General features: G+C 41.3%; 1 protein-coding gene across 1 annotated transcript in view; it reads right to left on the bottom strand.

The window, feature by feature from the left end:
• Positions 1-17,170, bottom strand: part of LOC309551829 (scavenger receptor cysteine-rich domain-containing protein DMBT1-like) — a gene marked incomplete at both ends in the record, with an annotated part of 214,327 nt that overhangs the window by 92,278 nt on the left and 104,879 nt on the right. Inside the window, one exon of the mRNA XM_082252526.1 lies at positions 9,762-10,076. Within this exon, the coding sequence (XP_082108652.1) occupies positions 9,762-10,076 (315 nt within the window). The remainder of the gene's footprint in view (positions 1-9,761; positions 10,077-17,170) is intronic.

Raw genomic sequence — 17,170 nt, 5'->3', positions numbered from 1 at the left:
AAAATTTAGAGGACACCTTCAAAGCTGCTTCTTCATATCTGGATAATACCTTCTTTACTTACCAAGCAGGGAGGGTCCCTTCTCCTATTCTGTAGTTAGTTTAACTGCTGTAATATATCAACAAAATATTGTGTCCCTAGTGGAGAATCCGAATCAAATGAATGCAAGTCATCACTAAAGTGTTGTTGGGACTTTGGCGGCAAAGAGGAAGAGGAAGAATCGTCTTGCCAATGGGAAGGCTTTTCTGGGCTCTTTCCAGAAAGCTTCCGTATACCATTAGCCATGGCCTCCTTGATGTAGACCTCTGCTTCCTGTGCCTCTGTCCCAAAATGCTACTTTAAAGCTGGAACCACAAACTAATTTTTTTGACTACACCAGAGCCGCAAAAGCCCATCACATATTTCCATGTGGGTGCGATTTTACACGGGTAACATGATGAGGAATCTGAAAATCTCTTATGGAGATGAGCCAACTTGCATTTGCAAGAATACTTAGTTTGCAGTGGATCTTTGACTGTGGAGCTTCATGCTGGCTTGTGTGGACAACTGGAGAGGGCATATTCAAAGCCTCCAAAGACGAATCTTTATTCTATCCTGTGCTCTTACTTCTGTCAAAGACAGGAAGCTCTCTTTATGTAAAAAAAAAAAAAAATGTGTGTATATATATTGTGACAGGAAGTCAGGTAAATCTGGGAATGTAGTCACTGAGAGGAGACACATTCCCACCTGCTTTGAAAAGTTCACTGATACTATAGGGTGTTGGCTGCAAAAAGAGCCAGCAGGAAGTTGAAAACCATTCAGCTGTTCAGAATGAGGAGATCAAGGCCTCTATAATTTGTCCAGAGAAAATCTATTGAGTGCTGCCTCCTGTCGCCGTGTAGGCTGGGAGAGGAGGACAGACATACGTGTACCTCCCGACGCCGTGTGGGCATGGGAGAAGGACTGCTGCCGCCTGTCGCCGTGTGGGCTGAGAGAGGGGGACAGTCGGATGTGTGCCTCCCGACAAGCTGGTGAGCATGGGAGAAGACCCCCTACAGCGATGTGAAGCTAAGGAGGGTAACCACGAGTGAAGACGTCTCAAAGGTGAGAAGACAAAGTGTTCCATGTGAAGAGTGTGAAGAGTAAAGGATCCTGTTATAAATGAACATGTGTTGATGTGAAAGAAACAAAGGGACATGTTCAATGGACAATGTTTGTGCTGTGTGAAAAGCAAACAAATGGACATTTGAGTGTCTGCTGTAGGATCAGCAGTGTCGGCCCAACAGTAGGTTGGAAAGACTTCTTAGGTAGGTTCCAGCGTGAGAAGGTAGCCGCCCACAGAGGCAAGGATTTATTTTGTCTTTTATTTTATTTTGGCTGTTTTGACGCTTGCAATTGTGTGAAGTAAATTGCATGAATAAATCAGTCTTGTTTTCAACCTCTGCTCGGCTATCTCTCTGTGAAAACGCACCCCCAAAGGGGTCATCCACACCCGCCACCGAGCTAATCCCTTACATATGGTGGAGGTATGCAGTGGGCATAAGCAGAGATCCCTGCAAGGAAGTGCAAATGTTTGATGAACTTTATCTGGTGCATGAGATTGCACAATCTATGTGTGCAGGAGAGAAGATCCTGACAGAAAAAAAAAAGTGTTTTAAAGAGACAGCGGTCTCAAAATTATTTGGTGAACTTTGTTGTGTCTGGTGCAAGTGACTGCACAAACTGTGTGCGCAGGAAAAGAGATCTTGCAAGAGAGAGAGAAAAACTACATGTGTTAAAGAGACAGTGGTCTGAAAATTTTTTGCTGGACTGTGAAAAATTTGTTTGTGGAGTTATTGAAGATGGGGCGTTCAAAACGCCTGAAGAATGCAAAGATAGATGAAATGAGAGACCGGATTCTATGGATGGAGGGGATGTTACCGTCTGAACCAGCCCCATCCATGCCTAAAGAGAGTCTACTAAAGAGGAAGGTTGTTGTCCCTAGCAACACTGATGAAACTGCTATGGAGACGCAGTGTGCTCAGATGAAAAGTAAGCTCAAAATGGAGGAGATGTTGAAACAACTGATTATATCAAATACAGCTCAACAGCAGGCAAATGCAGCTCAACAGCAGGCAAATGCGGATTTTCAGCGGAGCTTTGCAGCTCAACAAAAGGCTCATCAAGAGAGCATGGCAGGCTGGAAACAGAGACGCCAGCAGCCAATGGAGACCATCGGTTTGGAGGAAACCGAGTATGTGTGCAGGGCTGAGTTGGATGCCTTGCAACGGAAAATGGAAGAAAAGGAACAAGCCTTGGAATTGCTTAAAATGGAGCATAGAAACTTGCAGGAAATGAATGAACTACTCAAGTCTCATGTGTTACAGTGGGAAGAATCCACTGCTCTTCTTTTGGTCGAGTTGCAAAAATGTCAAGACACTATAAAGGAGAAAGATACCATCCTCATGGAAAAGGAAATTGAAATTCAGACTTTGCAGAAGCAAAGTATGTGTGAAATGTTGGAGTTGCGTAATCAGCTGGAAAAAAGTCTTCAGTGTTTGGAAGTTACAAAAATAGACCTGCAGGAGTCGCAGGAACAGAATGTCGCTCTGAAAACGACATTGTCTCTCAGCGACAACGAGAAAAGTGAAAGAGAGGCTAAATTACTGAGTACTGTGTATGAGCTCACCACTTTGAGCAATGTGGTAGATGAATTACGTGCAGACTGTGAAAGTTGGAAAGGTGAAGCCCAACGTTTCCAGCAGCAGTTAAAGGAGAAAGAAGCCTGTGTGGCAGAATTACAGTCTCATTCCCAGAAACTAGCCAATGAGGTGAAGGCTCTTATGCAGGGAAAAGGAGATTCTGAACACAAGAGAAAAAAAGTAGAGGCACAGCTTCTGGAATCGCAAGTCAAGGTGTCAGAAGGTGACCGAGTGTGTGCTAAGCTGTCAGAGAAGGCAACCCGATTGCAGGTTGAGTTGGACAGTGTCACAAATCAGCTTTCTCAAGCAGACAGCAAATCTAGAGAAATTGCGGAAGATTTTTCTATCTTGGAATCGCAGCTGCAAGACACGCAGGAACTCTTACAGGAAGAGAGGTGTCAAAGGCTGAGTTTTAGCACAAAGCTCAAACAAATGGAAGATGAGAAAAATGGCTTCCTGGAACAATTAAAAGAGGAGGCGGAAGAAAAGAAAAACCTATCAGAGCAAGTCGCAACATTGCAAGCTCAGATAGCGGATATGAAAAAACGCATGGAAGAAAGCGTTGGTTCATTACAGTGTGTTGAAGATGTGAAAAAGAAGTTTGATCAGATGCTTGGTGAAGAGAAGACTGTGTCTGCAAAATATGCAGAAGAACGCGCACGTGAAGAAACGGAGGTGCGTGATAACGAGAGCAAAGCCCTGTTCTTGGCTCGCTCTTTGGAGGAAGCTCTAGAGTGTAAGGCTGAACTAGAAAGAGTTAACCAACAGCTGTGTACAGAAATGGAAGATTTGGTCCGCTCCAAGGATGATGTTGTGAAAAGAGTTCAGGAGCTAGAAAAGTCTAAGCGAGCCTTAGAACAGCTAGTAGAAGAGATGAAGATTCCGTTGCAGGAACTGGAAGAGGAATTCCAGGCAACAGAGGATCTGTCCCAAAGAGGGGATAGTGTGCCTGATGCAGTTTTTAAAAGGATCAGTGTTTTGGGGTCTGTCCTGAGTGAGCCTCAGAAATGTGATGACACGTGGCTTGAATCACCCCTTTGGAATAAACCGTTCCTTCAAAAACTTCAAGCATTGGAAAATGTATCATTAGAGCTTCAGCAAACAAAAGAGTTGTGTAAGAAATGTGATGATTTCTCAGTTCAGGCTGAAAACCTAGTGGAGAAAACTAAAGCGGAGAAAACTAAAGCAAGTGATATAAATCTGGGAGAAAAAAGCAAACGCCACCTAGTGGAGAAAACTAAGGCTGTTGGTGAAAACGTGAAGCAAATGAATAAGTGCCTTTCAGGGAGTGTTTCCAAAATGGAACTGGTGAAAGACGGGTGGCAGAAGTTTGATCGTGATCTTGAGATGCATTCCATGTGGAATTCAGATAGAGAAAAAGAACTAGGTGACCTTGAGCGGTCAAATAGTTCAGCAGAAAGTGCATTGAAGAAACCTGTAAAAGAATGTGTTGCAGTTCCATGCTTCTTCACTGATGCAGAGAGGAGGTCTATAATGGATACCACCCAGATCGCTGGGTTCAACTGTGTTGTTGCCTTTAACCCCTATGTTGGTGGAAGGAAAGTTGATGATGTTCTGGTTGGCTACTTCTGTGAAGAGTTTGGCAAGAAATATAAACTGAATATCAAATCAAATAGTAGGCCTTTACTGCGACTCGCTCAGGAGGGCGAAAAGTTTAAGAAGTTGATGAGTGCAAATGCTTCAGATCTGCCTATGAATATGAAATGTTTGAATGATATTGATATCTCTGGGAAAAGGAACAGGGGTCACTTTGAAGAAATGTGTGACAGCCTGTTGTCTCAATTGGAAAATCCTCTGCACAGCATCTTAGAGAAAGCAAAGCTCAAGAAGGAAGATCATTCCCTTTTACAACAAAAAGTCAATGATTGTGTACAGCTGTATGGAGAGGCAACTCAAGTCACAGAGGGATGTCAAGAGTCCCTACTTGGAACAAAGCTTAGTGAAGCAAAGGTTCTCAAAGTTTTGTGGAAAACATTTATGGATTGCAGAGAGAGGCGTCTTAAGAATGTTGAAGACATTAAGACTAGCCCAATTGAGTTGCCTATGGATCACGGTCCTCCATGGTGGATTGGACAGACGGTTATGAGGGACAAGCTGTCTGACATTTATGAGAAAGCTGTCAATGAAGATGACAGAAACGAGAAGGAGCAAAATTATGCCAAAAATGCAGTTGAAGAATGTGTATATGAGATGAGAGACAAACTGTGTGGCATTTATGAGAAATCTGTCAGTGAAGATGACAGAAACAGTTTCATCCGGAAGCTTGAGGATAATAGGAGGCTTATCAGTGAGTCAGCAGTGCCTGACACATGCGTGCCTGGAAATATGTGTCCCAACCCTAGGGTTGAAACAAGAGGGGGGGGTATGTGACAGGAAGTCAGGTAAATCTGGGAATGTAGTCACTGAGAGGAGACACATTCCCACCTGCTTTGAAAAGTTCACTGATACTATAGGGTGTTGGCTGCAAAAAGAGCCAGCAGGAAGTTGAAAACCATTCAGCTGTTCAGAATGAGGAGATCAAGGCCTCTATAATTTGTCCAGAGAAAATCTATTGAGTGCTGCCTCCTGTCGCCGTGTAGGCTGGGAGAGGAGGACAGACATACGTGTACCTCCCGACGCCGTGTGGGCATGGGAGAAGGACTGCTGCCGCCTGTCGCCGTGTGGGCTGGGAGAGGGGGACAGTCGGATGTGTGCCTCCCGACAAGCTGGTGAGCATGGGAGAAGACCCCCTACAGCGATGTGAAGCTAAGGAGGGTAACCACGAGTGAAGACGTCTCAAAGGTGAGAAGACAAAGTGTTCCATGTGAAGAGTGTGAAGAGTAAAGGATCCTGTTATAAATGAACATGTGTTGATGTGAAAGAAACAAAGGGACATGTTCAATGGACAATGTTTGTGCTGTGTGAAAAGCAAACAAATGGACATTTGAGTGTCTGCTGTAGGATCAGCAGTGTCGGCCCAACAGTAGGTTGGAAAGACTTCTTAGGTAGGTTCCAGCGTGAGAAGGTAGCCGCCCACAGAGGCAAGGATTTATTTTGTCTTTTATTTTATTTTGGCTGTTTTGACGCTTGCAATTGTGTGAAGTAAATTGCATGAATAAATCAGTCTTGTTTTCAACCTCTGCTCGGCTATCTCTCTGTGAAAACGCACCCCCAAAGGGGTCATCCACACCCGCCACCGAGCTAATCCCTTACAATATATATATATATATATATATATATATAGTATACAAGTATTGAATTGCATACATAAGCAAGTCCACATAAACTGATTCATATACCAATGAAACATACTGCCTAAAAAATAGAAAGAATAAGGCACCTTTCAAAATCTTGCTTCAATACTCCTTTCTGGCAGCAAAGGGAAGCTACTAAGGAGGCAAGAAATACAGACCAGAAAGTTTCAGAGACAGTTCAAGCAAAACACAGCAGAAAACCATTGAAGGAAAAGCAACCGAACACTTACAGGGAGCACACTGGAGCCACAAGGACACAGAAAGGAACAAAACAAACTGCGTCTGATGTGTCTGATTCAATCCATAACAGGAAACAGACAGCCAAAGGAAGCAGCCTATAAAGGACTGCCCCCAGATGGAGGCTGCCGCATTCACCACAACCAAGAAGCCATCCATCTCCCTTCCTCCTTCCTATGCAAGACAGCCAATAGAAAGGTAGTCTGTTCAAGCCTAACAGAGGATGCCACTCCCAGAATAGTCCTACCACTGACAGAGGACTAAAGAAGCTAGCATGTCCACTGAAAACGCTAAAATTAATATAAACAAACAGGTATACCACCAGCTCCCCACCTTACTAGTCAGTAAACAGTACTTTATACTGCGGCATCAAAAGAATAGAGTAGCCCAGCCCGAGCACCACAGGCAACCGCCTTTAAGGGAGATTTGCAACCCATAACAGGCAGCATATTGAAAAAATTATCAGAGTGTCCACAGCGAGGGTAACAAAAGGAGAGGTCAGTGAGAATCTGATCATGAATTTTATGGGCTAGTTGGGGATTGTCCTTGAGGGGTCAGACTGCAGGACCACATTTATGCAATTGGGACCTATCATTTGAAATCTTCAGTTGCAAACACTTTTGCCTAACATACAACAAAACCTGATTTTTTTTAAATGCTGACTATTGGAGGTTATTCCCAATACTTCCAGTGGAAGTCTTTTGATCAGACGGTCTTGCAAAAGGAATCTAGATGGATCTGGGAATTAGAAGCCATTAATCTACCAGGCCTTAACAATATCCTGAGCTTTAGTCCCTTCCTGACCTCTTACAGAATGTTACCCCAACATTTCATGTTCCTGATATTTATCTGTTTTATCCTGGTAATTGTGCTAAAAAGTTTCTTGTTCTCTCTACATTGATGTATGTGTGTGCAGTTCCCCTGCTCTCCTATTTCTAACTGACTGCGCTAGGCTTGGGATCTCATCTTTTCCAGCATGGTCAGTTTTATAACTGTGCTGAGAGCTCAACCTGCCTGTCTAACTATCATCAAACTTGTGCTTCCCCCCTCCCCAACCGTTCACTGGGAAGATCAGTAGTGTACTGCTGTTTCTTTACCCCAATTCTTCAATCCCCCTATGCAGCTGAGAACGGAGATTATAAAAAAATACTCATAAATTAAAAATAAGGTATTTATCTTTTTTTTTATATGTATACACAAACATTTTGCCTTTCATATGTATTTTAAACTGAATGGGTTGTTTTACAATGTATTGTTTGAATGAAGACAGTTTTATTTCTCATTATTATATGATGAGTAATAACAGGCGAGCGTGGGCGCTGCAAGCAAAGCCAACAGAATACTGGCATGTATAAAAAAGGGGATTCACTCCAGAAATAAAGAGATTATTCTCCCACTGTACAAGACTCTGGTCCGGCCACATCTGGAGTATGCTGTCCAGTTCGGGGCACCGGTCCTCAGGAAGGATGTGCTGGAACTGGAGAGAGTCCAGAGAAGGACAAAAAATAATTAGGGGAATGGAGGACATCAGCTATGAGGAAAGACTACAAGCACTGAACTTATTCTCTCTGGAGAAGAGACGCTTGAGGAGGGATATGATATCAATGTACAAATACTGTACTGGTGATGACCCTAGCATAAGGAACAAACTTTTTAGAGAAAGGGAATATAATAAGACATGTGGCCACTCACTAAAACTAGAGGAAAAATGGTTTAACCTTAAAATACGTAAGGGGTTCTTCACTGTCAGAGCAGTAAGGATGTGGAATTCTCTTCCACAAGCAGTCGTATCAGCAGGGAGCATTGATAGTTTCAAAAAACTATTAGATGGGCACCTTAAAGACCAAAACATACAGGGGCATACAATGTACGGTTAACAGCAAACACACACACACACACACATCATAGGTTGAACTGGATGGACTGATGTCTTTTTTCAACCTCACAAACTATGTATGGGGAGAGAGAGAGAATATATTTTTTTGTAGATTTTTGTATAAATTCATTGTTCTGAGTTATATAACAAAAAAAAAATATGGATGACTAAAGGCTATAGGCAATTAACAATGATTTACTCTTGTAATATTGTGTATTTATGTTTTGATTAAATAATGGAACTGTTACAATTTTAAGGAGCTAGATACATTGCTACGCTGGTAGCTGGTGCTTATTTAGTGTCTGCACACCACTGTATATTTACGTCATGGTGCATATATGTGCCATGATGCATGTTTGCATCATACTGTATGTGCATCCTGACGTATGTTACATCCTGATATACATGACATCAGACAGCATCCACCGGTGCCATTGTTAGCCATATGTCTGTATTTATTCTTCACCCTTGCCCAAGGAAAGTTTGAGCCTCCATTGCCTATAATGCAGCCGGTGTTCTGGCAAAATTGATCAGACGGCCTTTCCTCTCTGGCTTACTCCCTCCTTTTTGCCTTTTTAATACAGATTTACCACTGGATGGATTAAGATATTAAAAACTATGGTTGCAGACCCATGACTTTATGGACTGATAAGTACATCCTTCTACTTTTTTATATCTCTGTCCCAATGGCTGGTGGAGACTACTTATAAATGCTGATTACCTTATGCCATGCATATGCCCCATTTCAGCTTTAAATAGTTATCCACAGTTGGGACATGGATCATTGATTAACTTGTATAACTGCTAGAATGGTGTGACTTTTTTGGTGCCTATTAAAACACATTGTGGAAATAATGCTACTCAGATGCAGTACTAACACATCAATTATTTTTAATGCTGGAGGTGCCTTTAATACATTTTGAAGTGGGCTATCATATATACTGAGGACTTCTTTCTGGTATAACCCAATGTAAAGTAGTTAGATGTGCATGATTACACTGATCCAAGCCAATAGTCATGAGATTATTTACATATATCCGCCACTGAATACAGAAGGCGCCGCATTGCTTGTTCAAGTGGGATATCTTATATACCGATCATTTTTTTCTTTGTATGACCGATGTGAAGTACTTAGATGTGCATAATTACACTGATCCACTGCATAAAGATGGTCAGGGGATGATCTGCATATACCTTCACTGTATACAGAAAGTGCTGATTATATCCTGTTGCTGATGCATATGGACTCAAGGTAGTTATGTTTTAGACTATTTTTGTTCACATAGGGGGATGCCTGTAAAATACCTGGCAAAGTTCATTTTAAATTTGTATTTTGTATAAATACTGTATATTGTCATTCAAGACCATCAAAAAAAAAAAAAAAGAATATCTTGGGTTCTTATTATTTTCTATTTTAAATTTATTTACACCTTCCCTCTTTTCTTTTCAAGGTTTGTGGTGCTGAGTCTACAATTCAGTTTTTTTTCCAATTGTGTATCTTGCAATATAAAGGCACTGTGCTCTCATTTATGGTCTTGATGAGATACAACAAATGTCCTGTTTGTGCAGACTTGTGACTTACATAGTCAGAGGACCATTTTTGCCAGTCATGTTTGGTATTAGAGTTTTTTTTTTACCTGACAGATTTTTACTGTTTTCAAAATGTTGTGGGTCTCACATTTAACTCACATTTACCTCACATTTAAGCATGTTTTTAGAAGTGACAATCATATACCTGAGCAGATGACACTTGCATCTTCATTGTGTCCACAGTTATGGGAGCCCCATCCACGATGATTGCATTGGTAAAGATATTGTTCCGTTCCAATACACCGCACATCATCAAGAAGAATACTCCCAATACCCGGTCCAAAATGAGCAGAACCTAGAGCTGCAACACCAGACCCACATTTCAACTGTCGACATACAACATGAGCATTACTGATGTCCCATATGTCATCACATACTGTTCCCCACTCTGTTCCATTATATATTTCCACACGTCCAGCACATCTGTCCACGCCGCCCACCAGTCGAATAGGGTACATTTCTAAACAAGACAAGATATTTTAGGTTTACATTTACTGCTGTGTATCACGTATTTTCAGTGATATTTTAAATTAATAATGCTGTGTACCTTAAAGATCTTTATATGATTTTTGCATTTGACATGCATTTTCTTACATATTTATTAGCTTGTGACAATTAGGCTACGTTTACACAAGAGGGAAGACAGTGCAGCGCCTTCTAAGTGCAGCAAGACATTTATTGTAGAATGTGCAGCAGTATAACACTCACATTTAGTCGGTGAATAAGATGCAGTTAGTCAAGTAATGTTGATCATCAGGAGCTTCACTGGAGCGGGTCCTGGTGGTGGAGGCAGTGGATCCTGGTGAGAGCGGCAGGGGGGGTTCCTCCGTGTGTACAGGGACAGCCTCGGTGGTGTCCGCGGGCTCCCCGTCAACTGGTGGAATGCTGGCACTCGTGGGTCCTGGGGTCCTGACGTCACTCCTGGCGGTGATGCGGGATGCTACGGCGACGCGTTATCGTAGCATGCGCTTCTTCTTCAGGCCGTGCTCCGATAACGCGTCGCCGTAGCATCCCGCATCACCGCCAGGAGTGATGTCAGGACCCCAGGACTCACGAGTGCCAGCATTCCACCAGTTGACGGGGAGCCCGGGAACACCACCGAGGCCGTCCCTGTACACACGGAGGAACACCCCCTGCCGCTCTCACCGGGATCCACTGCCTCCACCACCAGGACCCGCTCCAGTGAAGCTCTTGATGATCAAAAAAGGGTTTAAATACCAGCGCTATGGAGTTTTCAGTACTTTTTGGACTAAAAAATGGTGGTGTAAGCTGCCCCCAACCTACCACTGAGGTAGTAAAATGGTAAAAGGTGCAAGTGATGTTGGGACCGGCGCTACCACATAAATATTGTGTTTGTGCAATTGCATACACTGTGTAATTCATATAAACATATAAAAGTGCATATAGTGCTTAAACCAAAGTGCTGCGTGCTGTAAACCTTTTATATATTCGCATGGGCTGTGCTCAGTGTACCATATAAACACATGTATACATATAAAGTGCTGAGTGCTATTGATAACCACGTGTGTGATTGCTAAACAAAGTTTGGCGCCAGTGGGTGTACCACAAATTGCACCGTTGCTTACCGCACTCTTAGGATGGTGGCTCAGCACTCCCTGGTCACTAGAACAGAAAACAAGCCTCCATTGCGTAGTATATCCTTGTTAGGGTAAAACAACGTAGCATCCACTCACATTTAGGGAGTTCACTATCAGCTTGAGGTGTTCGCCGGGTCGCTTCCGCGTTCCACCAGCTCAAACCACCGTTCCCGGAAGTGACGTACTGACGTACGCAAACCACGCCCTACGCGTTTCGTCATACGACGTCATCTGGAGCGTGCCATCTATCACTACTCCCGGTCTTTTTATAGGCTGGGTCGGCGCCATCTTAGTGTACTGATTTTGAGGCCGGACACGGCGGCCATCTTGGTGCACCCATACCGCAGCCTAAACAGCTTAATTCATCATGTGAACTCCCTATTTGTTACGTGTGCCGCATATATAAACATACATTTTATTTAAAACTTAAAATACGACTCCACATATTAAAACCTTGTAATATAATACATATATATTTTGTGCTATAATTGTGCGAACCAGTGATGTGTCTGATTTGATCGGGGTGAGCCGATAATCAGTGCTGCCGATAAAAATCATAAGTTATGTGAATCAATAGTAAAAAGTGATTCAGTGATGATGTTGACTTTTTCATATTTAATATTTAATAGTGGGCCCAAGTGACTGTGCGATTAATAGACTATAAAAAAATTATAAAAAGTGCCCATACATGTAGCAATAATATCGGTGAGATAAAAATCGTACAAAAAAATTTTTTTTTTTTATTACTAAAATTATATATATATAAAAACTTTATAAGAAGAAATTCTCCATACAAGTCCAATCATAGATATAAGTCCATGTTGCTTGTGACTTTGTATTTTCTGGGTTAAAACCCATAATTTATGGAAAAAATAATAATAATGCAGTTCCAGGCGAAAAAATATTAAAAGACTGAAAGATGATACCCAATAGGATAAAAACAGGATAACGTAATAGATTGGTGAAACTGAAGGTAATAGGATACTTGCAGTTGGTTATTCCCATGAGGAAGAAACTTTCTTGAAATGAGGAATTTTCAGCGAGAAGTTAAAGGTATAAATATTCTATATGATAAAAAAGGTTCACTTCATAAAAAAGGTTCACTTCATAAAAAAGGGGTTTTCTTCATAAAAAAATCTTGGAAGATGATGAAATTAGATGCGTTAAAACCTGCATAAAATGCATTAAAACCGCATCTAAAATTGCAAAATTAAAAAATCAATCAAAAAATCCGACAATGAAACAGGAGTATGTTGATGCTAAAAATATTTCTCAAACATTCAAAAATTATATATATTAAGGAGATCTAAAAAGGTCAAAGGAGGCTCCTAAAAATTATTAAAAACTCTCAAAAAAGGCCATTAAAACTGTATCTTAAGGAAGGTGGGTCGGGGAGGTTTCCTTAGAAATCGGTGATGAAACAGTTTAAGTCAATATCGATGTTTAGGCCTTTAGGCTGAAGGGTCTGCATCAGATATATCCACTTCGTTTCGTTTTTAGATACATCTATTCTCTTGTTACTTCCTCTCCAGTTATTCTTTATTTTGTCTATGGCATAAAAAACCATTCCCGTGGGGTTCTTTGAATGGTGAGTTTTGAAATGTCGTGACAAGCTGTGTTTATCAAACCCCTTACGGATATTTTTAACATGTTCCCTTATGCGGACGAAAAGGGGTCTGGTGGTGCGGCCTACATATTGTAACCTACATGGACATTCCACCACGTAGGTTACATGCGTGCTTGTGCACGTTATGGTATCTTTAATCTCATAGACTTTTCCTGTACTTTGTGCCGTAAAAGATGTTGTTTTTCTTTTCTTTTCCCTTGATGTTCTACACGGTAAGCATTTTCCGCATCTAAAGAAACCTTTCAGACTGGTTGGAAGATGTATTTTCTTTGGAGGGTCAATGACATTGTGCACTAACCGATTTCTCAGGTTCGGTGCTTTTCTATAGATGAAAGTGGGTTTTGTGGGGAGGATGTCTCTTAAAGTAGTGTCTGCTTTCAATATAGGCCAATGTTTCCTTATAATTTTCTCTAGGGCCTTATGTTGGGTGTTGTATCCTGTTAAGAAAGCAAACTCGGTGTTCTTATTTTCATTTGCTCTATTTGGCGTATCTTTTATCAGATCTTCCCTATCCATCTTTTCCACTATCTTCTTGATATTGATGAGTTCACTGCGTTTGTATCCTTTCTCAACAAACCTATCAATTAATATCTCAGCTTGCGTCTCAAAATCCGTTGGGTCACTGCAATTTCTCCTAATCCTCATCAGTTGCCCTTTGGGGATGTTGCCTAACCACTTGGGATGGTGGCAGCTATTTTTAGGAATGTACCCGTTCCTGTCGGTTTTCTTAAAATATGTTTTGCTGGTGAGTCTGCCATCTTTTTTGGTTAGTTCTAAGTCCAGAAACGCAATATGTTCATGATGAAAATTTCCTGAAAAAGTGATCCCATATATATTAGTGTTGATTTCGTCGAAGAATTCTTGTAAGGAATCCTCGTTTCCCTTCCAAACGATAATGATATCGTCAATGTATCGACGGTAGTATTTCAACTCATTCCTGGGTATACTGAACACCTGCTCCTCCTCCCACTTTTGCATGAAAACGTTTGCCACACTGGGGGCATACTTAGCCCCCATGGCTACGCCTTTCTTCTGTACAAAATAACTTCCCTTATACCAAAAATAATTGGATTCCATTGCTGTTTTTAATCCTTCTAATATGAATCCAATCTGTGCTTCCTTCATATTCGTGTGGGTGTGAAGGGCCCAATCCACTGCTTGTAGGCCATCTTGTTGCTTGATGTTTGTGTAGAGGGAGTTGACATCTATTGTCACCAAGATGTCACTCTCCTCTATTTCCAAATCTTTGATCTCGGCGAGCAATTGCTTGCTGTCCCTTAGGTAGGATTTACCCACTGGCACTAGAGGCTGCAGGAATTGGTCAAGGTATTCCCCTAACCTTGAATGTACAGAATTAATTCCGCTTACAATGGGGCGGCCTGGTGGCTTCTTGTCATTTTTGTGTATCTTTGGAATGTAGTATATGACTGGGGTCTTTGGTTTCTCTAGGCAAATGTACTTGGCTTCCTTCTTGTTTAAAATCCCCATCTCGTTCCCCTTCTTCACGTATTCATGTAGAGTTTTCTCAAATGCTTGTTTTGGATTTCCCTTCAGCTTAATGTAGGTGTCTTTTGTATTAAGAAGATTCTCCATTTCCTCCTCATAGTCCTTTTTGTTTAGAATCACCAGTCCTCCTCCTTTGTCCGCTGGCCTTATTACCACTCCTTTTCTTTTTTCCAGTTTTTTGATGGTTTCCCATGTGTTTTTTTCTTTTCTGTTCTGAATTTTTAATGCTCTAATATCTGCTTCCACCATCCGTTTAAAGACCTCCAAATTCTCATTGTGAGGATTTTTGGGGTTAAACGTGGAGCGATTTTTCAAAGTCGTGTGTTTATATTCACTGTGCGTAGATCTTTGTGTTTGCTTTTGTTTTAATGTGAAATGTTTTTTGATGTTTAGCTTTCTAACATATTTATTGAGGTCTATGTAGGCCTCAAATTTGTCTAGATTCTTCCCTGGGGCATATTTGAGCCCCAGATCTAGTATTTTCAACTCCTCCTCATCAAATTGTATGTCACTTAGATTAAAAATACCTTTGCCTATTGATTTCTTCTCCTTTTTCTGTCGTTTCTTCATCTTGATGATCAACATTACTTGACTAACTGCATCTTATTCACCGACTAAATGTGAGTGTAATACTGCTGCACATACTACAATAAATGTCTTGCTGCACTTAGAAGGCGCTGCGCTGTCTTCCCTCTTGTCTCCCCCCAGAGATCTCTTCTGTCTCTTCCGCCGGCAGCCGCTACAGTGGACAGCTACCCCCTGAACTGTTTGGGGTCCCCCTACCCCTGGTGTTTCCCTTCCCCCTTCCCCTCCTCCCCCGGGTCCCCAGGACCAGACTTTTTTGAGACCTCTTCTTGCGCCAATTCACCACTAAACCATTACGTTTACACAAACCCATGCTTTGAAAATGGATCCGCAGAGGATTGCTTTTCAGAATGTGGCTAAGCAGCCACTGTCAGGCTTTCAAGAGGGGGCCTAGCCTGTTTTCTTTTTTCTTCTCTGAACAGCAATTTACAGTGAGACAAATACACTGCAACTGCAAGCAAAGTGTTTAGCTTGCAGTTGCAGTACAGCCTCATTGACTTGAATTTGCCAAGTTTAACAGAAATCGCCTGTAAACACAACATGCCACATTAAATTTGGTGCAGAATGTGAACAGCCCCCCTGTATTTTAGAGTTTAGGTGGGTGGTCAGATGGCAAGAAAACCACAGCTCAACTGTTTACCTTACCCCTTCACTGGCTGTCTTGGTAAAAAATAGTCTATATTTCTCTATTTAAACACTTCAGAGACCACTTTTTCTTCCTGCCCAGGTCAGCACTTTTACACTTTGAATAACAATTGCGCAGTCATGCAACACTGTACTCATATGAAATTTGTAAAAAAAAAAATCACACAGATAGAGGCATTTAAACACAGCAGTTTTTTTTATTACATTTTTTTGCTAAATAAATGAAAAAAGAACAAAAAAAAAAAAAAAAAGGGGGTTTTCTTCGTTTCTGTTATAACAATTTGCAAATAAATAATCTTTTTTCATAAATTTAGGCAAATACGTATACTGCTACATTTTTTGGGTGAAAACAACTTAAATCAGTGTATTTTCTTTAAAGCGGAGTTCCGGCCACAAAATTGACATAATCGATTTTGTGGCCATCCGCTTGCTCTTCTTCACCTGAAAAGGAATTGGATAGTTAGGATTATTTTTTTCTTTTTACTTACCTTGTAATTGTAGAAAGAAATACTCACCTATTTTCCACTTCCTCCCTCTGTGGCCGCGGCCCGCGCCGTCACTTCCGGTTTGCAATGATTCCTGGGAGCTGAACGTCATCGCTCCCAGGAATCAATGAGACGGCACCGGTCCCGCTCGTCGCTTCCGGTGCGACACCGCATTCCCTGCTAAACAGCTTCTGGGCATGCCCAGAAGCTGTGTAGGAATGCGGCACCGCACCAGAAGTGATGAGAGGGGCCGGTGCAGGCGCATTCAGGGAGAAGAAGACACGGAGGAGGACGCAGAAGAGGATGGCACTGGCTTCAGCTGCCCACAACAGAGATGGCAACGATGTAGAAGAAATTTTATGAGTGAGTATTTCTTCTTACAGGTAAGTGCGAACCGGGACAGATCAGAGGCTAGCCATTGTGGAATGTGCTAGCCCTGACTGTCCCGGGGGTATGTTCATTGAAAAAATGTTTTTGTGGCCGAAACTCCGCTTTAATCTGTAAAAAAATGATAGAGTCCACAAACTACGGTACATATGTCTGAAAATCTTTCTGATGTAGTTACTGCCAGGACAGTACAAATATCACCCAAATTACCCCCTTTTGGAAAGTAGACAGTTCAAAGTATTCTTTTTTCTTTCCATTTTGTTCTTTTGTTTTTTTTCTATTCTAGTCTATTATTTTTGATTCTATTCTGATCTAGTATATATTCTATTCCTTTAATTTCTATTTTATTTTATTCTATTCTTTTTTCTATTCTAGTGTGTTCTGTTGTACTATTCTATTATTTTCTTTTCCATTGTGTTCTATTTTATTTTCTATTCTATTGTTTTATTTTATTTTATTTTCTATTCTATTCTATTCTAATCTTTTCTATTCTCTTATTTTCAATAATTTTTATTCAAAGCTATTCTGTTCTGTTTTACTTTATACTTTTGTATTCTATTACAAAACTTGTAGTCCTTCGAACTCAGATGATAACAGATCAGGGTAAAGGACCAATCACAGTGGCCCTTTACTATGTGATAAACTGTGTCCAGAGTGACAGCGTGAGGAGAGAAAAAGAGAGCCGATAACCAGCTTGTGTTTAAGGAACATCGGTGCTGAT

Source organism: Pelophylax lessonae (genome assembly GCF_965119305.1).
Source record: "Pelophylax lessonae genome assembly, chromosome: 3".
NCBI classification, from domain to species: domain Eukaryota; kingdom Metazoa; phylum Chordata; class Amphibia; order Anura; family Ranidae; genus Pelophylax; species Pelophylax lessonae.
Note: the sequence above shows the minus strand (reverse complement) of the source record. Positions and strands in the feature narration are given on the sequence as shown.